At 31.3% G+C, this 27,366-nt stretch overlaps 1 protein-coding gene across 3 annotated transcripts in view; it reads left to right on the forward strand.

The window, feature by feature from the left end:
- The window catches only part of LOC142329458 (uncharacterized), a 49,732-nt gene that overhangs the window by 773 nt on the left and 21,593 nt on the right, over positions 1–27,366 (forward strand). For all 3 annotated transcript variants that reach the window (XM_075374130.1, XM_075374113.1, XM_075374121.1), the window contains exons 2-3: positions 2,749–2,855; positions 17,609–17,721. In XM_075374130.1, coding sequence (XP_075230245.1) covers positions 2,822–2,855; positions 17,609–17,721 — 147 coding nt within the window. In that variant the 5' untranslated portion in view covers positions 2,749–2,821. The remainder of the gene's footprint in view (positions 1–2,748; positions 2,856–17,608; positions 17,722–27,366) is intronic.

Consider the following 27,366-nt stretch of genomic DNA (forward strand, 5'->3'; position numbering starts at 1 on the left):
AATGCTAATATGAATTATTAATTATGATTAATTAAAAGTAATTCATCAGTTTTAGTTAAAATAAATAACTGATTGTTTATATAATTATAATTTCTATTCAGTATATTTTATATTATTTTTAACAATCTTTTTAGAATTTATCAATCTGATTGGTTTGATACTATCTCTGTCTCTGTTTGTGTTACTTATTCCTGTTCTTATTTTGCTGCTTTTATGCTAAATACCCATCTGTTTATAAATTAAGTAACACTTCTCTTATTAAGTTAAATGTAAAACCTGGTTGTCCTAATATATTGTTTGCCTCAACAAGATTCTGCCAGACATTTCAACATTCTTATTTTGAAATCATCATTTTTAATTCTACGAATCTTATAGATATCAACATCCAATCTGTATGATCAAAGGCTTCTTCCTTTCTGTTTTTCCTGTTGTCCTTCCAGTGAATACAATCCATTCAGTAACTTATTTTTTATTTTTCCCAAATAAACAATGTCATCAGATAATCTTAAAATTTTCTTCTTCGGTAATTGTTCCACTTTCACATTTTTCCTTTAACTTGTGTTTTGCTTCTGTATCCCCTGAAAAGGAGGGGATAAACTGATTCTTTATTTTTTACCTTTTCAATTCATCTGTTCTTAAAATTACCTAATACTTATTACTGCTGTTGTATAGATTGTAAATTGTTTGCTCTGTAACATTAAAAATTCTATACAATTTACATTTTCACTAAAAGTCTTATCTTATGTCTATGAAACCAATGTAATTGATGCCTTTAAGCCTTAGTCCTGAGAGCCAGAATAGCCTCCCATTATCTGGTCTGACTGAAACTCAGCTGGTCTTTAACATACTTTCCACTTCATGCTCTGTTTACCAGAACACTATCCTGGTGAGTGTTTTTTTAATTGATGTAACATTACTGATATTGTGATATTTCTCATTTATCTTATTTTAGTTTCTTTTTTTATGGTAAGAAATTACACTTTTTTATTCTAAAGGGAATTTATCTAGCCTTACTTACAGACCTACTTCTTTCAGATAGAATAGTATACAGATGTTAAATCATCAATCTGTACTCTTACAATAATTTTTAAATCTCATCTCATTCACTAGTTGTGTAAGAAAACTTTACATAAATACAACACTTGAAATATTAGTTTAAGAACCCTATTCCTAAAAAATCATGTAATTTTATTCCTGAAATTCTCTTTTTTTTGTTCCATGAGTAAATAATTTCTCATCACTATTTAATTTGATTATCTGTATATATATATTTATTTATTTATTTTATTAGATCTACCAAAGTACAGAATAAAGGAAGTAGGATGATGCACCTTATTCCACTATATATGCTGGAGTGCTTCCACGATTTACTCACACCATCAGCTGCATTGTATATTTATACATTCATCTCAAATTATATTACAAACTTTATATTTATTTGTTTATTTCATTTAAAAATTTAAACCTTTAATATTTTTATTTTAAATTTTTATTAAGTTAAATTAAAAATTAAAACAAAATTTGAAAAATTAATTAAAATTAAATTGTAAAAATTTTTGCATATGTAAAAATATGACGTCAAGGCATAAAATTAACAATTAAAGATCAAAAATTATAATTAAAAATTCAAATTAAAATAAAATAAAATTGATTTTAAGTAAAACAATTATGCATGTTTTCCATTTATCTGAACTTACTTTATCATACTGATTAAAAAATATGTTAAATAATACATCACTATCAAAATGGATGATGGTATCATCTACTGCAGCTTTAAAAATACTGTTATTCACATATTCTGTCTCGAGGTTGATCATATTATATTTATTTTTATGTTTATATAAAATTCTTAAAAATTGATTTAAAATATATATATATTTATTATTTTTTTCTTTTTGTGGAAGTTTGAATCTTATACTGTGGTTGTGCATGTCACTATTTACCTTTATTTCTGTTGGCAATGACAGTCATGATCACTTTGTATATTTAAAATAACAAAAAGAAAGCATCTGGAATATTTAAAACTGTTGAGAGTGGAAATGTAGCACCAGTTATTTTGAAAAAGTGAACATTTGGCTTCTGTTACTTATTGCCTCTGCAGAGGCAGTATGCAACATGATAGGTAATATGATACAATATGAAATTGATCTGATTTTTCTTTATATGATAAGTTATAATATACAGTGTAGAGTTGAGCACTTTTGCTCTTAGAACAGTGTTTTATCAGTAATATTTGAAATATAGAATTTTGAAAAATCTGTATGTGATTTAAAAACAATTAATTATGTATTTTAAAATTAGTATATTTGAATCAATTGACAAATTACTTCTGGTAGCTTAAATCTTTGATGAACTATGTTATTTGCAGTCAAATACTTGTTAATCTTTTGCCCAGAAATTCTTTTTTACAAACTCTGCTTCCTTTTTTTTAGCATATAGACAGTTTATTCTAGTTAAATTTGTAATTTTTTCTTATAATATTGCTGAATGTTTTTTAAAACTAGATGGCTTAGAATGTAGTATTACATCAGAGACCAGTAAGGAAATAATAAAATCAAATGAGAATTTTTTCATTCCATAACAAAAATGGTAATTAAAAATTTATTTGGAGAAATATAATTAATTTGTTTCAGTTAGTATAGATAGCTCATTATTATTGGTGGAAAAAATTATCAGGATTTAGAATATTTATTATTATAAATATAAATTAAATTTCATAATGTAATTGTTTGTGTGTTTTTTTTTCAGAATAATTAAAAAGTAACATTAGCTATTTAATATTTATTTCTAATGTCTCAGAGAATAATTAGCTGCTGATAAAATGTTTTACAATAAATATGATGTTGATAAGAATTGTAAGTACACTTCATATATTATTTTTTTAATTTTAGAAAGTCTAAAAATATTTTAGATAAATATTTATGCTGGTTCATTTGCACATATATTTATGCATGAATGCTGCTTATGCAGTTTGTGTATTTGAGGACTATATTAGTAGAATATTCTGGCTTGTTTACATCCCTTTGGTACGTTTATTTTACTCTATTGTATATATTTCTCCAACCAGTTTTCCAGCTATCGCTGGGTCTGAGTGATACGTGTAGGTAAATTCAGTTACTACTACCAGCTTGCCAGGCCTGATGTAGCTGCAGTGTAAGTGAAAATGTACTAGTAAACATGTAGTCTGGAACAGACTCAGGTCAAACCACTCCAGAAACATGGTTAATTAAAACCCAATCACCAAAGAACACTGATATACACAGTCTGGCATTCAAATCCATACAAAAGCAACTGTCTTTATAAAGACTCGAACCTTATAATTCTCAACCTTGAAAAACAGCTGATTTTGCAATGATGAGTTTTAACCATTAGACCAGCCCCACAGGTTTACTCTGTTAACATGAGATCTGTAAATAAAGGAATGAGACTGATTCAGGAAAACTTGTTATTTACAGTCCAATTATACAGACACTCTATCACCTTCGAAATAGTTCCCTTGGGTAGCCATGCAATGCTTCAAACAGTTTTCCCATTCTTCATAGAAGTGTTGGAACTCAGAAACTGGAATATCCTTCAGATGGTCAGTTACATTTCTTATTATGTTTTCTACTGTTCCAAAATGGTGACCTTTGAGGTGGTTTTTAAAGTTGGGAACAGGAAAAAGTTGCAGGGACAAGTCAGGTGAATAAGGTGGAATAAGGAACTACAGGAATGTTTTTCTTTGCTAAAAACTCATTAATTGAGAGTGCAGTGTGACAAGGTGCATTGTCTTTGACTGCAGCATCCAGTTGTCTTTGATGGCTGGTCTCACAAGGATAACACTTTTCCGCAGTCTTTCAAGAATTTCTTGGCAAACATATTGATTTACAGTCTGTCCTGTAGGCAAAAACTCCTTATGGACAATGCCACTATCAAATAAACAAATTAGCATGGTTTTGATTTTTGATTTGCTTTTTTGGGACATGGTGAGTTTGAAGTGTGCCGCTCCTTGGTCTGGTATTTTGTTTCGGGTTGTACTCAAATATGCAAGATTCATCACCAGTAATAAAATTATTTAGAAAATCAGGATCAGTTTCAATTTGCCCTAGAAGATTGCGGCACACTTCCACCCTGTTTTTCTGTTCAAGAGTGAGGATTTTTGGGACCAATTTTGCACAAACGTTTTTCATATCAACTCGTTTGTCAAAATTTGATGAACTGTGGTATGGTTCTAATTCAATTGTTCTGCAATCATTTTGACAGTTAATCACCAGTCGTATATCAAGTCTCTGATTCACTCAACATTGTTGTCACTTTTTGATGTTAACAGTCTTCCAAAATGTGGATCATCCGCAACTGATTCCTGGCCATCTGATAATGCTTTAAACCACCTAGAAACTTGGGCTCCTGACAGAGCGTCATCTCCACATGCTCTTTTCAATTTTGAAAAAGTTTCAGTAGCATTCTCACAGAGTTCAACTCTAAACTTGATTGCACAATGTTGCTCATAATTAATATCACTCATTTTTGTAATTCACAACAAAAACTTATTTCATGAAAAGTTTGTTTACGTCTCATGTGCCAAGAATTGACTAAAAATATTAATACCTAATATAAATCAGTTAGTTGTTCATATAACCATATGTTTACTACTAACTTTACAGTGTTTGGCTACAAAAAAAACTAGTCTCATTTCTTTACTTACAGACCTCGTATACCAGTTTTATTTATATTATTAATGTATTCATTTAATTTTATTTATATTAATTTATTGTTTCACACTTAACTAACCCAGTTTTTCTTATGTCTAAGATTCTTTATTGTGCACAATAATTCTTTTAATGATGTTATTTTGTTATTCTTAGTTGTAGTCAGAAGTTTTGTGAAGGGTGATTGCAACTATACTGTACCTACTTTGCTGTAGATTTGCAAATCTATAAGAGATAGTTGTTAGAATTGCTTTTCTTATAGGAATGATGTTTATATTCATCCAATCCTTTTGGTGAAGACACTATGTGTCAGTTCTAGGGTTGAATGTCATTGGCATGCTGATATGCAACATTATATTTAGTTAAGTGTAAAAAAAAGCAACTGGAAACCATTTTACTTCTTATCATTTATTAGAAATTTGATGTAGAATACTGGTTATTATTGAAAATGAGTGTTTTAGTTGATTTATGTCATGTCTGGTTGTGGTACAACTCTTCAGTTTGGAGCACCACATTTTTCAGATATTACAAAGAACATATATCCTGTCTGAAACATTATAATAAGCTAGGTTCACAAAATTTTTTCCTTTTTTAGAGTCAGTCAATTGTTAATTTATTGAACACATAAAAGTAAATTAAGCTATTATTTTGTAAGTAGTCTTACATGGAATATATGATAAGTTCATGAAAATAATAAAGAAGTTTTTTCAGGTTTTAACATAATTTCCTTTAAGTGTATTCACTTTTAAGTCTGATGATGCTTGAAGTTTTACCCTTCCTCAGAGAGTTGATGAAGATTATGCCATGAGCATTCCATAGTAGTGGCTACCTTTCCTGCGCGTGGAATGGCTCACTTTCATTGGAGCAAGTTCCCTGACTGTAACCTACTGCTCTGACTGTTGTGTGGTCTCAGATTCAAGTTTCATCAACTATTATGAAATAACACAAAAATTCCTTTCATTTACTTTGAAACAGTCCCAAACCGTGCTTAGAAATGTTTACTTGTTCATGATTTTGATCATTTAAGAGAAAATATGACACCCGTGCTTTGGTAGTTTTCACATTTATAAATATGATAAATATTATAATATTTATAAATATGATAATATTATAAATATGATTCACCCTTTCATTTGAGATGCTTATTGCCTTAGCAGTCTCACACACTTTCAGTCTTCTATTTTCTTATGGATATAATCATCACCTTATGAATTTTTTAATACTCTCTGCAGTCGTAACTTAAACAGAGCATCTGCAATTTTTAGTCATTTGTGCTCATGTGACCACTTTGAAAATAACCAAACCACTTGCAATGGAGCTTACTTATAATATTATACCTTTGCTTGGAACGTTTGTGGAACTCCCTCCCCCCCAAAAAAAACCTGCATAATTTTTTAACCATTGGGCCAAAAATCAATGTATTTTTAATATCCAATAAGAATTATGTTTTCCTGAGTTAGGAATTCCTGAAAGAGGGCAGCAGCTCTTTTAATAGTTGTTAAGGGCATAGGTCAGGATGACTTAAACGGCCATATCAACATCACTTAATCTCCTGAGTACTGCGCAGCTGAAAGCAATGGAAAACTACAGCTGCTTGTTTTTCAAGAAAATGTAGTTCTCTGCATTTTCATATAACAAAGATGGACGCGCCTTCCTTGGTAAAATATTCCGGAGGTAAACTAGTTACCCGTTCGGATCGCCGGGTGGGTACTACTAAGGAAGGGGTCACCAGAAAATTAAAGAATAACATTTTACGAGTCAGAGCATGGAATGTTAGAAGTCTAAAAAAGGTTGGTTGGGTAGAAAATTTAAAGAGTGGAAATGGATAGGATAAATGTAGATGTAGTAGGAATTAGCGAGGTTCAGTGAGAAGAGGAAAACGACTTATGGTCAGGTAATTTTAAAATAATTAACTGAACTTCAAATAATGGACAGGCAGGAGTAGGTTTTGTAATGAAGAAGAAGATAGGGAAGAGAGTAGAGTATTTCAAAATGCATAGCGATGAGTCATTGCAATAAGGATAAAATCAAAACCTAAACCAACAATGATTGTTAACATCTATATGCCTACAAGGCCCATGATGATGATGATGATGATGAGTAAACGAAGAAATTGACGAAGCAATTAAAGACATAAAAGGGGATGAAAATTTAATAATAGTTGGAGATTGGAATACAAGCATTAGAAAAGGCAAGGAAGGAAATATTGTGGGTGAATACAGGCTGGGCAGAAGGAATGAAAGAGGGGACTGATTTACTGAGTTTTGCACGAAGTATAATTTAGTAATTGCCATCACCCAGTTTAAAAATCATAATAGAAGAAGAATATACGCATGGAAAAAGCCAGGTGATACTGCAAGGTATCAGATAGATTATATCATGGTTAAGCAAAGATTTAGAAATCAACTCATCGACTCCAAAGCTTATCCTGGAGTAGACATTGATAGTGACCATAATTTAGTGATAATGAAATGTAGATTGGGTTTTAAAGTCCTGAAGAAAAGGTTTCAGATGAATCTGTGGAATTTAGCGAAGCTTGAGGAAGAGGAGGTAAAGTAGATTTATATCCTTTAAAATCGAAGGTTTTCTACCAGTTCTCTTTGTTCCGCCTAAGTTTGCTTCTGCTGATTTAAGAATTTGCTTTTCAACACTCCCATTCCTCTACATTTTCTACCTTATCTTTTTTACTAAGACCTCTTGTGATGTCCTCCTCAAAAATCTACTGAGGAGGACATCACAAGAGGTCTTAGTAAAAAAGATAAGGTAGAAAATGTAGAAGAATGGGAGAGTGTTGAAAAGTAAATTCTTAAATCAGCAGAAGCAAACTTAAAAGGAACAAAGAGAACTGGTAGAAAACCTTCGATTTCAAAGGATATATTTCAGCTGATTGATGAACGTAGAAAATACAAGAATGCTAGTGATGAAGAAAATAAAAGGAACTAGCATCACATAAGAAATACTATAAGTGAAAACTAGCGAAAGAAGAGTGAATTAAAGAAAAGTGTTCAGAAATGGAAAGAGAAATGAACATTGGTAAAATAGACTGACCATATGGGAAAGTTAAGGAAAATTTTGGGTTACATAAATTAAAATCTAATAATGTATTAAACAAAGATGGTACACCAGTTTATAGAACAAAAGGAAAAGTCAATTGGTGGGTGGAATATATTGAAGAGTTGTACAGAGGAAATGAGTTAGAAAATGGTGATATAGAGGAAGAAGAGGAATTCGAAGAGGATGAAAGGGCAGAAGCAATACTGAGATCTGAATTTAAGAGAGCATAAAAAGATTTGAATGGCAGAAAGGCTCCTGGAATAGACAGAATACCTGCAGAAATACTGCCCAGTGCAGGTGAGGAAGTGATTTATAGGTTACACAAACTGGTGTTTAATATTTATGAAAAAGGGGAAGTTCCATCAGACTTCAAAAAAAGAGTTATAGTCATGATACCAAAGAAAGCGGGAGCAGATAAATTTGAAGAATACAGAACAATTCATAAAAACAGTAATGCATAAAAAATATTAACTAGAATTCTGTACAGAAGAATTGCGAGGAGAGTGGAAGAAGTGTTTAGGAGAAGACCAATTTGGTTTCAGGAAAAATATAGGGACAGAAAAGCAATTTTTTGTAGTAGAAATAATGAAGATGGACCACTGAATGTAAAAATAGGAAGAGAAAAGATTGTGGAGGTAGAAGAATTTTGTTGTTTGGGAAGTAGAATTTCTAAAGATGGACAAAGCAGGAGTGATATAAAATGCTGACTAGCACAGGCAAAATGAACCGTCAGTCAGAAATATAATTTGTTTACATCAAAAATTAATTTATACGTCCGGAAAACATTTTTGAAAGTATATGTTTGGAGCGCAGTTTTATATGGAAGTGAAACTTGGACGATCGGAGTACCTGAGAAGAAATCATTAGAAGCTTTTGAAATGTAGTATTACAGGAGAATGTTAAAAATCAGATGGGTGGATAAAGTGAGAAATAAAGAAGTGTTGCGGCAAATTGATGAAGAAAAAAGCAGTTGGAAAAATATAGTTAAAAGAAGAGACAGACATATAGGCCACATATTAAGGCATCCTGGAATAGTTGCTTTAATATTGGAGGGACAGGTAGAAGGAAAAACTTTTGCAGACAGGCAATGTTTGGAATATGTAAAACAAATTGTTAGAGATGTGGGATATAGCGGGTATACTGAAATGAAATGACTAGCACTAGATAGGAAATCTTGGAGAGCTGCATGAAACCAGTCAAATGACTGAAGACAAAAAAAAAGAATATAAGAATTAGGTGGGAATATGCATGTTTCAAAACAGCATGGAATATTGATTAACAATAAGCAGGTTGGAGAGATAACCCAATAATCTGATGCCAACACACTAACCTTTATACTGGTCATTTTAAACATTCTCCATATTAACGTATTTTACATTTTAAAAATATAAGCATTATTGCTTATAATTATAGGTATAAATTATAATTGGTCAAACTTAACCTACGCTCGCTTCGATCGCTAACCTCGTAAGCCGTCTTGCTAGTTATGATTAAATTAAAAGATTTAAAGATTTCTTTTGAAACTTCCATGTTGCAAAATCAGTTACTGTCCTAAGCATCGTAGTCTATTTGATTATTACTCTAATTCAGCAAAAGATTAATCCATTTTGTGATAATATCTTTTAGTATTGCTTCTAGTATTTAGTTGTTTTGACACAAAATTTTTTGTTGTCCAGCTGAATGGGTGATATTGATTATCTCAAATGAAGTATGCTCAAGTTGTATGGGTGAAATTTTATGGGTATTCTTGTTTTAGAGATCAGCAAAGATAATGAACGTGATTATGCATATGTTGGTATGTTGGATTATGTGTGTATGCTGGAAAAATTTTGTTTTTGTAAGGTACTTGAAGTTTTTTACCTAAATTATATATCAAATTGTGTATCTAAATTTGAAGAATGTAAAGGAACTGCGGTCAGAAGTTTTATATTTTTCCTAATATTAGTTGAAAAGAGATTATTCATTTGATTTATGTGGAAAGGGAGCAGTATATTGAAGTTGTACAATTCAATTCTGGTTGAACACTCAAGTTAGGTTGTTGCCTTGTAAGTCAACAACTAGAGTTCATAAATTGTAATTTTTTCTTTTTGTATGTTTGTTAATTTAAATAATTTGGTGTCTATGGTGTCTGTGAATATTATTTCTATTATTTTAATCTTTTGATCAGTTTTCCTTTTCATAACATGTAAAGGAAACTATTTTACATGTTCTGAGTATTGGATACTACTGTACATATTCTTAGTAATGTACCCAATTTTGTCAAAAAAAGTATCATTCATCAAATTTTTTTCTGGACAGCCCTTGTCTGAATTTGGTTGTGAAGAAAATGGTTTCCTCCACCCCAACAGTGTTCTGTTGTATTTATATATTTCCAAATTGATAAAATTATTCTGTGGTTACTGGCAACCATCACCACAGTCTGTTATCATTCCATCTAAATATGAGAGTTTCTGTTTTTATGTCATAAGCGAACTGAAATGAATCTATATTCATTTTTAAAAAATGTTTTTTTGAGCTTTTTATTGGAAGTCTATTTTCTTTTACAGTGCCTTAAAAAAAATCCTTCTAAAAATATAGCGAAAAAAACTATCCTTCCTCTTCACACTAATGGATTGGGTTAATGATTCATCAATCCATTGGCCAAACGTACATGAACGCAACATTTCCTCAGTTAACAGAATACAATACCAATTTAAAAAAAATATTCTTATGTGTTTATAACTAATATCAAATTATTTGAATAAACAAATCATACTGTCAATAAAAAATTTTTGTGCTGATAACATAAAAAAAATAAAATAAAATAAAAAATAGATTATGACCACACAAAATCCATAATTTTTGTATTTCAATAAATCCGCAAGTTTATAACAAAGTAGTTGAAGTAGTCTTCAATACCTTAAAAGCAATTCAAATAATAAGTAAGTGCAAGTAGTTCAAAATAGATAAAAAAATTTTGGAATTTTAGAAAAAAACAAGTTTGAATGTAAAGGTTTGTAATAGATTTTTGATAACTAGTTGGATTCACAAGCGGATTATAATGCAGATTTCTTTTTAAATTAAAAGAAAGATTTTAGTAGTAATCTTATTATGCTGAAAAACTGTTTATTATATGTAGTGATAATATTAATTCAATTTCATGTAAACAGAGACAAAGTAACCCTTCTAATCTTTAAGAATTTAGTATCTTTTTATGAAGGAATTTGTGGAAATATTGCCAATAAGCTTTCTCTAACATAAAACAAATATGTCATTAAAGTAAGAGTACATTTCTTTTATTGCTTTTATCATAATGTTTAAATTATTTTATGAAATAAAAGCGCTAGTATTTATAATAAAATAATCAGCAAATCTCGTCCATTAGATTTACTTATTATATATATATTAATTTATATTTAATAGATCAACCCCCAAGAACAGAATAATTGAAATAGGATGACATACCTTATATCATTACATAAGCAAAAGCGCTTTCGTGAAGTTGATTCGCATCATCAGCTGTATTATATTTATATATATATATTTCATAAACCATCATAAACTCACAATCCATGATATCAAACCACTTAAATTTAATGTTAAAAGTATTTGTAAACTAATTAAATTTTACTAAAATTTTTTTAACTAAATTTAACTTATACTATAAAAGCTTATACAAAAATTTAAAACTTTTATTGAAATTTTAAAATTATAATCAAAACAAAACATAAGTTATAACAAATTATTTTATTAACACTTTATATTATATTTTATTATATATTATTGATATGTTATTAATAATAATAAAAAAATAATCTACAACCTAAAAAGTAAATTAATTTATGATAGCATTGTTTTAAAATTTGACATAACAAACACACCGGTCATCATGCATTCTGATAAATATAAAAATTTAATGAAACAGTATATAATAAATAGGTAATGAGTTAAAAGAGATAATGACCCTTATAGAAAATTTTTGAGAATTACTAAAAGTTTAATAATGGAATTTTGTAATATTTTAAATTATAATTTAACATATCATACTAGATTGTATCCTTATGAACCAAGTGCATCGTTTACCAAAGTTACACAAAGAGGATATAGCTATGTGTCCTTTAATTAATTTTAAAACCACTCCTTCTTACATTATATCTAAAATAATAGATAGAATTCTCAGAAGTAAAATAAAGTTAGAGTTTAAATATAATATAAAAATGGATACGAGTTGGTAAATAAATTAAAATTCTGAAATGTAAATGATAAAACTAGAATGGTTAGTTATGATATCTGTAATGTGTATCCTAGTACAACCATAGAAGTAACTATTAATATATTAATAAAAAAAAAAATTTGTAAAAAAATCATGAAGATCCTTATTTATTGAAAATATTGTTATTATAAGCAACATATGCAAACAAAATTATTTTAGTTTTGATAATAAATATTACACCCAAGAAAATACACTACTGATAGGTTTTCCGTTGTCATCCATATTGTCTGAGGTTTATTTACAAATATGAAGATAAGATACTGTACGGGATAACACATATATGTGATATTTTAATGTGGACTACATTGATGATATTTTTGTAGTCCATAATACGGTGATAAATGATGAACATTTTATTAATCTTGAATAGTTAATTCATACTGTAGTAATTTTAAATTGATAACAATAGAAAAATAAAAAATAAATCATTTAGTTGTTGGGATTGAGTATAGTAAAAATAATCAACGTATAACTTTAGTATACAGGAAACCAACATCTAACAAAACCACTGAATACAGAGCTTCAAATCACCCATGGTCACATAAGATTAGTATGTATACAAATATGGTAAATAGAGCTATTAATTATACGAAACATAATGTATATAAAAATGAATTAAACAAAGAATTAAATATTATAAAAAAAAATTGCTATGTATAATGGTTATGATAGTAGATTGGTAGATAATATTTTTAATAAACAAATGGTAAAAATTAAAAATAACACCAATTTAATACCAATAAATAACACAAAAAAATTTACAGTGTATTTTATTTAAAATATGTATATATTGGTAAAATAGTTGAACACATTACAATGGTTTATGATAATAATAAGTTATTATGATAATAAGTTATTATGATAATAATAAGACAAATAACCACATAATAAAACACTTGATAAGTAATATACATAATAATACTTCTGATTTGTTCAATTTGAGTGGTATTTATACAGTTGTATGCAATGATTGTGACCATATTTATGTTGGTTAGACTACAGATCTTTTAAAACCAGATTCATGGAACATTTAAGAAGTTATAAAAAAAAGGTAAACTGTGGTTTTCAAATGTATCAGATGATTTGATTAAAATTAAGCTCACAATATCAGATATTCAGACAAATTTAAAAATATTAGAAATTAAAAAGTGCGATATGGATAGGAATAATAACGTTTTGACATTTTAGAAAGGTATATATATATATATACATACATAAGAATGAATTTAATATGATTAACCTTCACGCAGAGTATGCCGATGATGGTATTATAAAGGCTGCAGTAGGTAACACCACTACCCGTGTTGATAATAATGTTGAGTAATTGATCTTTCAGTATGGTTAGTAAAGTAAATTCAGTGAAATGGGGTTTGATGTGTGATTTCTTGATAACAAATATTGGGCCTAATTTTATTTACAAAACCCTTGACAGTCTGGCATTCCAGAATATAATTATGCAATTTGTAGCTCTTCTGCAGCCTGATAAACACTATTTTTAATTGCAATAAGATGGAAGAGAAATAGCACAGGCCAAACAAGCTTTCAGTTAGAAATATAATTTGCTTACATCAAAAATTAATTTAAACATCAGGAAAACATTTTTGAAGTATATGTTTGGAGCGTAGTTTTATATGGAAGTGAAACTTGGACGATTGGAATATCTGAGAAGAAAAGATTAGAAGCTTTTGAAAGGTGATGCTATAGAAGAATGTTAAAAATCAGATGGGTGGATAAAGTGAGAAATGAATAGGTGTTGCAGCAAATTGATGAAGATAGAGTCATTTGGAAAAATATAGCTAAAAGAAGAGACAAACTTATAGGCCACATCTTAAGACATCCTGGAATGGTCGCACTGATATTGGAGGGACAGGTAGATAGGTAAATTTGTGAGGCAGGCAACATCATTTGGAATATGTAAAACACATTGTTAGGGATAAAGGATATAGGGGGTGTACTGAAATAGAATGACTGGCACTAGATAGGGAATCTTGGAGAGCTGCACAAACCAGTCAAATGAATGAAGACAAAAAAAAAGTGGAATTACAGTGTGTAGTGTAGTATCATGATGTGCATGATAAAATGATTGCAATGTGTATACAGAGGGGTTCTAAATTGCATGGCAATCTCTCAATTCTATAGCCAAAAATAAGAAAAAAGTTTGTCAAAAAACGGTTTGTGTGAGTTTTGACTCGTGAAACATTTTGCCCTGCTTTCTGCTCCATCTGTGAAATTAAACCATACTAAAATTATTAGAGTACAAATTGAGGGGTAAATTTGATTCTTCCTTATTGTTATTGGTCTAAGAAATTGGATTAAAGTGGACCCAGACCATGTTACTTACTTACTTTTTAAGAAAAGTGGGGTAGAACAAGAAAACGTTTTGTCCGAAAATATACTTTTTTAGGTTTTGAGTAAAATAACTTTGGAACTTCATCAGTAAACAAATAAAAATATCTAATTAACTTTGTAGAGAGTTTAATTATGAGAAAATTGATATAAATAACATCTATTAAAATTAAACACTAATTTGAGAAGTTCAACTTTTATTAGAAACATACACAAACTGGATCAGAAAAGTAATAAGATTTTTAACAGAAGAATTTTCATCAATATTTGAGTAACATGATATAAATGAAAATAAATAGCAAATCTATCAATAACAGAAAAAATTAATAAAAAATAGATTTAAAAAAAATAACAATCGTATACTTTTTGTTTTTTTTTCTAAAAACGATTAAATATCAAAATAGTTACTTGATGAAGCTGCAAACATTTCTTCAAAGCAGTTGCTTAATGTGGCTGCCAATCTGTTCAATGCACAGTTCAGCTCAGTGAATCTATATTAGCCAGATACATCTAATAGCATCATTATTATCCCTAACAGTAGCTCCAGCTTCTGTTATATGAAAATATAATTCTTTAATTCTTCCTAAATATAATCCTGGCTTTAATTCTTCTTGTGTATGAGCAGAATAGATTAAGAGCAGGGGTCTGAAAGGGGATCCAACCTGAAAGGAAATGTCTGCTGGCTTAAAATCATCAGGAGATTGAGGTAGCCATTTTACTGGTCTATTTAGACCAATCTGTTGCCTACTACATGTGTTATTAAAATTATTCATCATCACAACGGTAGAGAGCAAGGTGTGCTATCATTGAAAAACCACAGCTGCACTCTTACCTACAAGTGGAATATCTTCCAAAAGTTCCATCAGATCTGTTTGCAAAAGATGCAAATACCACTCTCCATTGAACCTTGGTGGTTCAATGGAGATTATCACCAAGAAGGTGATGACCATGACTATGAGATTATCACCAAGAAGACCACACCACACATTAAATGAAAAAGTGTGTTGGAAATGACTTGTAGCAGTCTCATGGAGATTTTATTCTGCCCAAGTGTGAAAGTATATCAATAATTTACAATGCTATTGTAAAACAGGATTCATCGGTAATTAGAATATTACTTAGGAAATTGGGATAATGTTCACATTTTCTAATTATCCATCCACAAAATTTCATCAGTTTATTAAAATCAGATGGTAAAAACTCTCTTGTACATGTATTGTACAGAATGAGTATAACTGTTGCTCCTGTAATGTCTGCCACACACTTTGTTGAGAAACATGAAAGCGATGTGACAACCTTCTGGTGCTTGAGGTGGGAGATTCTTGTACTGCATTTATTACTGCTTCTTCAGCATTGACATTTCTCATAAAACATTCATGACCAGCATTGAATCGTTATGGTTTAAGAACACCTGTTTCTCGAACTTGCCTCTTTAAACTTCAAATGTTTTACGATCTGGTGCTTTTCAATCTGGATAATTTTCCTAGTATTCATGCACAGCAGCCAATCCATTTTTATTAACTTTACCTTAAATTAACAACATGTCTGTTAACTCTCCAAATAAAGATAAATTTGTGGTAACACCTATTGTGAATGGCTGACCGAACAATAACACTGTAAATACCATTCAAATGAATATGCAAATGACACTCAACTTAATTGTTGATCATCTGTTATTGCCAACCTATGAAAAAATTAAAAAAAATTTAATATGATTTAGAAGGATGTCTTTCAAATTTATTTTTATAATATTTAGCATTTGAATATATATTGTTCTGTTTAAATAAAATTGTGTCAGTTTTCCGATCCAGTTTGTGTTTTGTTTTTTATTAAAAGTTGAACTTCTCAAATTTGTTTTTAATTTTAGTAGATGTTATTTACTCAGAATTAAATTCTCTACAAAGTTAACTTGAAATTTTTGTTCATATATTGGTAAATTAACAAAGTTATTTTATTCCAAACCTAAAAAAAAACATTTTTGTGTTTAATCCCATTTTTCTTAAAACCTAAGTAAGATAGAGGTTTGGGACTTTTATTCAATTTCGTAAGCCAAAACAATATGGAAGAACCAAATTTACCACCTGATTTGGACACAAGAATTTAAGTACATTTTTTACAGAGGTAGCAGAAATCAGGGCTAAATAATTTGCAAGCCGAAATTCTGGAAAGAAAGGTCAGAAAATGAACCATTTTCTTTATATGAATGTTTTTTCTTATTTTTGACTTAAGAATCATTTTCTGAAAGATTGCTGTATAGTTTTAAATCACTCTGTATGTAAACACGCGCGTGCACACACACACACACACACACAGACAGAGAGAGATTCAAAGTTGCACGGCAACCCTCAGGAGCTGAATCTATAGGTAAAAATAGGCAAAAAAGCTCATATAAACTTGGGTCAAAAACTCTTTGTTAGCGAGTTACAGCTAGTGAAAAATTTTGCTTGGATTTCAGTTGCTCTGGAGAAATTAAGACTTCCTCAGATTCTGGGAAGGTAAATTAAGGTGCAAATTTAGTTGCTTCTTGTGGTATTTGACACAAAAATATTTAAAAATTGGTCCCAGAACTGTACCTTCTATTAGTTTTAAAGATATCTGACATAAAACACAAAAATTGAAGGTAAAAAGTAGCATGCTTTTGGGTTTAACGTAAGAAAACTTTGTCAAATGGTTAAGTAGGTTATATTTTTTTTCAGTTAGAAATATAGAAAATTTAATTTTGAAAGAAATCATGTAAATTACTTAAGAAAAACTTGAATACAGAATATTGAAATTTAACTTTATTAAAGAAAACAAAACAGACTGAATTGTGAAAAAAAAATGTTTGCAGCATGAAATGTTAACAGAAGTTATTAATTTAAAATTTTCTTTAAAAAAAAATGTGTTAAATATATGTAGTAGACAATAGATATACAATAATAGAAAATAAACAATGTTTAAGCATTCCATATAATAAGAAAAAAAAAATTTGTTACAAAACTTACTGTCCCGATTTCATTTATTAAACAAAGAATAATCATAAGAATTTTATTGTTTCTGTAAATGTGATATGTATTACATATAATGAAATCGGCCATATAAAACATATAAATAAACTAACATATAAATTAAATACAATTATTATTACTAATGGTATAATTTAAGAACATTCTACTGCTGCATCAGAAATTCAAAAATTATTTTTTTTTTAAATCATCACATCTCTGTTAGTTGCTTAAATAGTTATTGTGACAGTTGTATAAATATTTTGTTTTAAAATCTTTTACAGCTTCTTACATGGATGGTATTCCAGTAAAAATTAGTGAGCAGTATAAACCTCCTAAAAAAATAACCATACCAAGTGGTGTTCTTAATAGGCATAGTGGTGAATCTTTGGAAGATGTAAGTATACTTTATAAATATATTATATTTCAATATTTGTTTTATTTGTTTAATAATAAGCTGTTGTATGTCATTAGTAGTTGGTTTATTTTTAACAGATTACATTTTCAGTAGCATGCAAGGTAATCTGAACACTGATGTTATTTAATAAAAAGTAACTTTATTTAGAAAAAAGTCATATCGCTACAATTTTTGAATATCTAGTAATGAATATCCCTCTTTTATTCTTAATCACTTCATGTACCACAATTTGGCATTGATCAACAAGTGTACAAAAGATTTTTTTTTTTTTTATTTCTTCATCATGAAACTGCATATTATTGAAGTAATAAGGTTAATTTTTGTGGCGCAGTTCATTTTTTAGAGTGGTTTTTGAATATTGCCCAAAGATTTTCAATTGGATTTAAGTGTGGGAAGTTACCTTGCCATAAGAGCACTTTAATGTTTTGTTCTTTGGAAACTTTTTACACTTTTCTGGCAATATGGCATGGCACCAGATCTTCTTGGAACATCCGTTGCATGTGGGAATTTATTTTGAAGTTGTATCACAAACCTTTTCTAAACAATCTTTTTATATCCATCAATTTTCAACATACCGTCTACTGGAAGTATTGAACAAGGATCTTCAGATGTGAAACAACCTGAAGATATTTTTTTCTGGGGATGTTTAACTGATTGTTGGAGCCAGTGAGCCAGTGATGTACTTTCATCTGATGCTTTTCTGATGTATGGAACCCTCTCCCCCAGAAAATAGAAATGAGACTTTGGAAAACATAACATTTTTGAAGCCTTCTTTGGTCCAGTTAGCATGAAATTTGGCCCACAAGAGCCTTTTTTTGCTCATTGCTGATGTTAGCTGGCTGACAAGCTTTCTGTCTAGCTGCAGAAAGTATGCGTCTAACAGTTATTGTGTGTAAATCTGTTCCACTGCCTGTTAATTCTCAATTCACAGCAGAAAATTTTGGATCTCTTTTTCTCTAATAATTGATCCTGTATTGAAATTGTTTTTCTTTTACAGCTACATTAGACTTACCAGTTTCTTTAAATTGTTTTAAAATAGCATTTACTGTCACTATCTAACACCACATGCAAAAGCTATTTGTCGTGTCATACTGTTTATTTATGTTCAGAAAGAGAAACAACTTTTGAATGCTTTCTTGCTTTCACCCTAAGACCCAATCAGGCTTGAAATTTTTCAATATGCTAGAGATTTTCTGTGCATATTCCCATGCATAAGCTTTAACATTATGGTGAATTAATCACAGTCAAAAAAAGAAGATATTTAAAAACATGAGCATTTAGTATATTTTTATTTTTCCAGACTCTACAGAACTTTTATTATTGTACACTTTCCAGTACCCTAACATCTCTTTCTGACTTATATAAATGAAAGAAAGTGTTGCTACTGAACAAGAATTCCTTTTTGTTTGGTATTTCTTAAATTTTTACCTTCTCTTTAGGTTATAGATAAGTGAACCAAATTCAGAAATTTAAAAAATTGGTTTACAAATTGTGCGTGTGTGTGTTTGTGTGCGTGTGTGTGTGTGTATCGGGTGATTAAAAATGTACTGTAAAAGCATATAAAAAAAGGTCTCAAAGGTCGAGGTCTCATTTGATAGTAAAACACATCAAGTTTTGACTTCTGTAGTTCATTAGTACTGATTTCGGCCACTGTCACCAGTGGTGTTAAAATTGGATATATTTATTGGTGAGGAATGTGCTTGATTTGTGTTTTGGTTTTATGATTTGCAGCCATAACTGAAGTTCAATGTAATTTTCATGCAAGTACGGTAGTGAGCCTCCCAGTAGGCATATAATTTACTTTTGGCACCAAAACATAGTTGAGACAGGCTGTTCTGTTAAACATACAAAACCACCAGGATTCCCATGCTTTCCTCCCTGAAGCTGCTGTGGAACAACTCGGAGAAAGCTCTGCATGTAATCCAAAGAAATCAACTTGACATGTGTTATGTGAGACTGGCATTCCACAAATAACTGTTTGTTATGTATTACATAAACGATTGCACTTGAAACTATTCAAACTAATTGTGTTCAACACATTACATATGAGACAAAGTTGCTCAGCTGCAGTTTTGTGTGGAAATGATGCATTGCAGATAACAATACATTTTTAGGCAATGTAATTTTTAGCGATGCGTCAACGTTTCATATCAGTGGCAAGATGACCTGTTGACCTGTTGTAACTGCTGAATGTGGGGTAGCAAAAACCCTCATGAAACTTTGCAGAACAGTCAGGCCTGTGCTTCTAAGAGGCAACTGTAAATGGTATCATTTATCTGGATAAGCTTCAAAATTCAATAATTCCTCAGTTAAATGTTGATGATCAAGATGGATGCCATTAATATCAGCAAGATGAGGAACACCTCGCTACCACTTATAAGTCAGAGATTTTCTTGGTACTTTATTCCCAGGATGGTGGATTGGTTATGAAGATCCAATTGCATGACCAACTTGCTTTCCAGATTTGACCCCACTAAATTTTTTCTTGTGGGTTTTCATTAAAGATTGAGTTTGTGTACCACTTTTGCTTGCTGATCTTGTTGAGCTAAGACTTTGAATTAATGCCACAGCTGCAGAGGTAACACCCGACTTGGTGCTTACAGTCTGCAATGAATCAACTTCAAGTGGGATGTATGTCACATTGCAAATGAAAGCTATATTGAACCAAAGTGAATGTTGGGTGACAAACTTGATGTGTTTTTCTATGAAATGAGATTTCACCCGAATCTGTAAGTTATCTTAATAAATTTTCATATGTCGTTAAATATGTGAAGTCCTTTGTGAATCATCTGGTATATATATATATATATTTGTGTGTGTTTGTTACTATTATTTCTCTTAATTTCTCAGAAAGTTTGATATTCACTATCATGGAATTTAATATTTCAATATGTATATAAAGGAAATGATTATATTAAACAAGAATGTCAGATAAGATGATATTAGTATTCAGCATTTTTAATCTAAACAAGAACAAGACCCCTTTTGTTGGAAGGATATTGTAAAATATGAGCACTTCATGATCTCATCCTTGCCCCTCACGTTGAAGAGGCTGCTTCAAAACATAATTTGTTGATTGGTCTCTTCAACACAACATTAGAAGTTTTAACAGTGACAACTTGAACCTTGTTATCTTCCTGCTGAATGAAATTCTACAATATGGGCCATTCTCCATTGTAAAGAGGGAAGAGAATCTTCCTTGATGGTGACCATGTCACCAATGCTTAAATTAGGTGAAGAAGTGGTCCACTTGTTTCTTTGCTGTAGTCCATTCAAATAGTCTCGTGACCAGAAGTGTTGTAATAACTGTTGGATTTGTTGCCAGTGAGATAGCTTATTTGCTGAAAGATCAGATATGAAAGCTTCAGGATTAGTTGTGAATACATCACCGATTAAGATTTGAGAAGGATTTATAGGAGAAAGATCGGTTGGGTTATCTGATAAAGGAACTAATGGGCATGAATTTATGCATGCCTCTACCTGTGCTAATAATGTTACAAACTGAACGTATGTTAAACTGATATCTTCATGATACATTTTAGGTGTGTTTTGACAAGTTTGACTAATGACTCCCATAAACCTCCAAAATGTGGAGCCTTGGGTGGTATGAAATGCCACGTTATCCCTTGTTGTGATAGAACTCTTAAATTCCTCATTCTTCTGTAACTCAGCTAGTTTCTAGCAGTTCTTGCTGAGCACTAATAAAATTAGTTCCGTTATCCGAGTAAATATCTTTGGGTTTCCCTTGTCTTGAGATAAATCTTTGAAGTGCTGCCAATAAATACTCTGTAGTAAGATCTTCTACTAGTTCTAAATGTAAAGCCTTTGTACTGAAGCAAATGAAAAGTGAAATTTAACATTTTGCTGGTGTAGCTTCTCTTCATGTAGTTAATTTAACATGAAATGGACCACAATAGTCTACACCTGTGGTATAGAAAGGACGAGGTGGTGTTTGAACTCTTGATCTTGGTAAATCACTCATGACTTGTGTTTGAAGTTTTGGATTTACCTTGAAATATGTAATGCATTGATGGAAGATTTTATTAGCTAAATTCCTGCCATTGATCGGCCAATATTTTTGACGAGTATTGTTTAACAATAACTGTGGCCCTGCATGAAGCGTTTTGATGTGAAATTGTCTGGCAATCAAGTCAGTGAATGTATGAGTCTTTAGTAAGACGATGGGGTGAATTTGATCTGGAGTTAAATCTGAGTGCTGTAATCTTCCACCAACTCTTATTACATTGTTTTTGTCTAAGAATGAACTTAGAGAAATGAGTTTGGTGGTTTTTGTTAGTGGTTTTCCTAGCTACAAATCGTTAAGCTCACTTGGAAATGATTCCCTTTGCACAATCTTCACTAAAGCACACTCTGCTAATCGAAGTTCAGAAGCTGATAATGGACCACAAAGGCGTAAATTTTGTGCTTGAGAGTTATTAGTAAAGCGTAAACAGTAACCCATTACACGTTGAGCCCTTGTAAAACTAGAAAAATTATTTACATTGATCATTTGGTTTTCATTTGTAACACATGATAACACTGTGTGACGACGCTCTGGAATTTGATCGCCATTTGGTAGAGTAATTGGCTCTTCTGGAGATTCCTGTGACCTGTACAAAAATAAGGCCCCCTTCCAATACAAGTCCGCCTTTGTAATCTTATCTGGCATTAAGCCTCTCGACAGATAGTCAGCAGGATTGTTTTGACTCTTCAAATGCTTCCATGAACTGATGTCTGTGTTGGTTTGTATCTTAGATACCCTGTTAGCAACAAATGTTGTCCAATGAGAAGATGGAGCCTTAATTCATTCTGATGTTTTAGTCGAATCAGTGTAATATGAAATTGAATCAATTTGAAGATGTAATACATTAATGGTTGATTTGCATAGTTCAGATAACAACAAAGTACCACACAACTCTAGTCTGGGTAACAAAATTTTCATTAATGGTGCGACACGAGATTTTGATTTGACAAAATTAACAGTGATGATTCCATCAAGTTCAATACACTTGAGATATATACAGGAACCATAAGCAGATTCTGAAGCATCTACGAATCCATGTATCTCTAACTTTAGAACACCTTTCTGTTTAGGGACTATGGCATTTTGGACTTGAATGTTTGATAGCATATGCAATGACTCTTGAAACTTGAGGTCACTCTTTAAGTAATTCATCAGGTACCATTTCATCCCATCCTAGTGAATAGGACCACAATTTTTGCATGATTAATTTCGCAGTTAAAATTACTGGATTTATGATTCCAAGGGGATCATAAAAATCCTTCCGATTGCCGACAAAATAGTATGTTTAGTTGTTTTTACAGCTCTGTTTTCATCACAAAAAGAAAATTGAAATACATCTTGTCTTGGATTCCACATAAGACCCAGTGTCTTAATTTTAGTGTCTTGATCAATCTCAACGCAACCCTTAACCATATCTTCTAATGGAACGTCAGATGGAATGTCTGGATTGTTGGCACTCCACTTTCTAAGATGAAAACCACTTCCACGAAGCAGATGTTGGCTCCAGTCATAACATCGTCCACATAAAAATCCTCTATGACTACCTTGGATGCGACTGGAAAGGAGGATTCTTCATCCAATGCTAGCTGCTTTAGAGTTCTCATTGCTAGGTAAGGAGCACTAGCGGTGCCATAAGTGATTGTCAGTAATTTAAATGTTTTAATAGGATCTTCTGGCTGGTCTCTCCAAAAGATTATTTGTAGATTTTGTTGAGCTGATTTGACATTAATCTGATGATACATTTTTTCAGTATCTACTGTTACAACATATGGATGTGTTCTGAATCTGTATACAATACTGCCAAGATGTGATTGTACTATTGGACCAATGATTGAGATGTCATTTAATGAGACACCGGAGCTTGTTTTTGAGGATGTATAGAAAACTGCCCATAATTTGGTGGTTGTGGAATCTTCCCTTAACACTGCATGATGCTGAATGCAATAAGCCTTCGATGAATTAGCTTCAGCCATTTTAATTTCTTTCGTATGGCCTAGCTCTTCATATTCTTTCATGAATTGGATGCATTGTGAATGCATCTCTGGGTTAACAGATAAGGAAGCGCCTCTCTAATGATAAAAATCTTTTGAATGCAAAATCCTTTGATTCACCAAGTTCACCTAGTTCACAAATATCACCCTTCAAGGGGATTTGCATACATTACCTTCCAAGATCATCCCTGAAGGTTGTATTCATATGTAGGTCTTTACACAGTTTGTTGTTTCCGGTGTACTGCCTTTCAGAGCAACCATCTTCTATGTCCCAAAACTTCTATATGGTTTTGTTTATGTTGTCCGGTGTAGGTAGATGGCACACTGTAATTATGTGCGATGTAGTGTTAGTGATTACTTTGTCGGAAATGATCCAACAAAGCACTGTATTTTGAAGGGTTGGAAATGAATCATGAAGTTTTAGTCTTCTGTTACGTAGCAAGTCAAAAAATAACTGCTCCAATGATCATGTCAATGTCACTTGACTGATTGAAATGAGGATCTGCTAATTGAACATTAAGTGGAATTTTCATGTCCGATTTCTCAATTGGCATAGTGGGTAAATGTTTGGTAATAGATGTTAGGACTACACAGTCAGTAGTGAAGGAAAATGTATTAAATCTTGAGTTAATGACACATTGAACAACCTTAGAAGTTTTGGTAGTGGATGTTCCAATTCCATTCACTTCTACAGACACATTTGCAAATGGCAAGCCTAGTTTTCTGACCACCCTTTCAGTCACAAAATTTGACTGTGACCCTGAATCTAATAGTGCACGACAAAGATGAGGAGCCCCACGATGATCGAAAACAGACACTAGGGCAGTAGACAACAACACTGAAGAAGGAACATCTTGGCATGATATATGTGATGTCGACATGATTGATTGATTTTAACTACTAGATTCAGCTTTGCAAATTGATGTATTTGATTCAGGATGCAAAGATGTATTTGTCCTTTCTGAATAATACAATAATGTATTGTGATGTTTACCACAAAGTTTGCATTAGCCTGCAGCACAATTTTTTATTTTATGATTACCAGAAGACAGGCAATTAAAGCACAGTCCGAACTTCTGAACCTCCCTTTCTCTATCTTTAATGGATAATAATTTGAATTTATCACAAAAATATAATGGATGGGAATTGTCACATAATGAACATTTCTTTATAAAAGATAAGTAGTTAGTTGTGGATATATTATTTTTTGAATTTTGTTTTAGTTTTGATTGGAAATTTTCGGTTGGAGATTAGTTTAATAAGGGTGCTGGTTTAGATTCAACAGCTTCTATGATTTGACATCTTTTCTGTAGAAGTTTTATTAAATCAGATAAAACGGGCACATTTTTAGAATCTATTTCTGATTCCCACTGACAGTGAGTAGTTTTATCCAACTTGCTGATAATCAAGTGAATTATTAAAGTGTCCCAGTGTTCAGTGGGTCGACCTAATGTATGAAGGGCACGCATATGTTTTTGTACATTGTCAATTAATTTTTTTCAAATTAGAACTATACTGTCTAATTTATTTAGATTATTGAAAATAACTGAGACCTGTATGTTAATTAAATACCTTTTATTTTGAAACCTTTCCACCAAGAGGTCCCAAGCAATTTTGTAATTTTCAGATGACCCTTCTAGAGATTGTAAGACACTGGCGGCAACTTGACAAAAGACAACTTGATTTAAAGACAACTTGAGATAGTGAAATTTCTGACAATTAGACAGATTTGGGTTGTCATGAATTAATGATTTAAAATTGTGATGGAATGATAACCATTTGTCATAATCTCCCGAAAATGTGGGCAGCTTGATAGCTGGTAAGGAAAAGTGGGGATAAGCCCAACTTGACTCCTTATTTTCGTCAGTTGTTTCATGGTTTACACCGATATTGTCAGCCTTAGTGAGCTGCTGAAGTTTAGTTTGGGCTTGTGTAGTTAATCGATAGAATGTATCTTCAAATTGAGCCCAATCATCATCAATCAATCATCATGAATAGTGTAAAATGTCAATTTTGGTTTGAGTTTTTTCAAAATCTGACAACAGTTCTCGAAACTTAACTAACCTAAATTTAAGCTGAGTAACATCATCTGATTTATCTAAATAACTACTGAATCTCATCATTTGTCCTTTAACTACACCTCATTTTTTAATTAACAGTCTTAACTGTTCTGAATCCTCCATGTTTGAACTGATAATAGTGAAGATATGATAATTCACAAATAATTAAAAATAATTAAACTATGACTCATCTGAATTTTTCTGGTCACTGCGCGTTTGTTGATGATGTCAGCATAGGCTGTACACGGTAGCCGACATCATTGATTATGAAATAAGTGCCGCATGTGATTTGAATAATTAAATTACGAACACATTAATTAACACAAACACATTAAATTGTGATTCATTAGTTGGGTTGGTCAGATCAATTATGGTTGATGTTGCTTCACATGAAACAATTTTTGCACTGTTTTTTAACACAAATTTTGAGTAGACTTTATATTAATGAGTTCTTATTATGCCCTTATTGTTGTGGCCCAGCTGGTCCCACCCACGTTGTAACACATAGAATGTAAACAAATAGAATGTAAATAGTAAACAAATAAGAGCCCTTCACGATCTCATCCACACACGCATGCGTGCACACACACTCAATTGGATACTGGTTATCCGAACACTAATTTTCTGAATGTCAACTATCCAGACTGCTTACTTTCTTAGGCAAAAAAAAATTAATTTAGGCAGTTAAAAAAATGTAATACATTATTTAAAAATCTAAAATATTATTCAAATAAAGCTTTTCTTCAACTGGAATGTATTTTTATCGATCATTGATTTTACTGGATTTTTTAATTGACTTTTTTGCAATTCATATAGGATAAAACATGTAAATTTAGGTCTCCATTAATCTAATTATAAAATTAACTTTTAAAAAGATTGATGGAAACACAATAATTGTCTAGCATGGCATCAAGAACTGTGATGTAATGATTTTTTTTTTATTCTGCTGTGCATATATAGTAGGTCAAAACAAATGTCATCGTTTCTGTATTCCTTGCCTTATGTAAGTTTCATAACTTAAGGCAGGTATGCTGTGTAATTTTCATGATGAAATCCCACATTTTTATTCACTGGGATATTTTAAGCCTCTTCTTTTAAACCAGTATAATAAATTCACTGATCTTATGTGCCCGCACAGGGTTTGTGCTTCCGTGAACTCCTCGGTTATCTAGTTCAGAGGGAAATGATGTAGGACATTCAAGATGCCCGGATGAGGCCTACAGCGAAGGCAAAAGCTGAGTTACTAAATCACTGATGTAAATGTCTACCGAGGCATTTACATCGGTGTCATCCCAACAGGGCCAGGCTTATTACTATGAGATGTAAAAAGAGTCAGGGGTAGATAGACGACTCCCAGCCCATCAGGGCTAGGAATGGGTGGGGTGGCAGCGACAGGAACGTCACTAGGCGGGTGTCTTCCCCTATCGGGTTGGGATGATCTTATGTGTGCCCACTTCTGCACAATTAATTTAACTCCTGTACTGTTAACATAACTGTTGATATCGTTAGGGTTGATTAACATCACATCTGCAGTAGACTGAAAACACGT

This window comes from Lycorma delicatula, chromosome 1, assembly GCF_047948215.1.
Source record: "Lycorma delicatula isolate Av1 chromosome 1, ASM4794821v1, whole genome shotgun sequence".
NCBI classification, from domain to species: domain Eukaryota; kingdom Metazoa; phylum Arthropoda; class Insecta; order Hemiptera; family Fulgoridae; genus Lycorma; species Lycorma delicatula.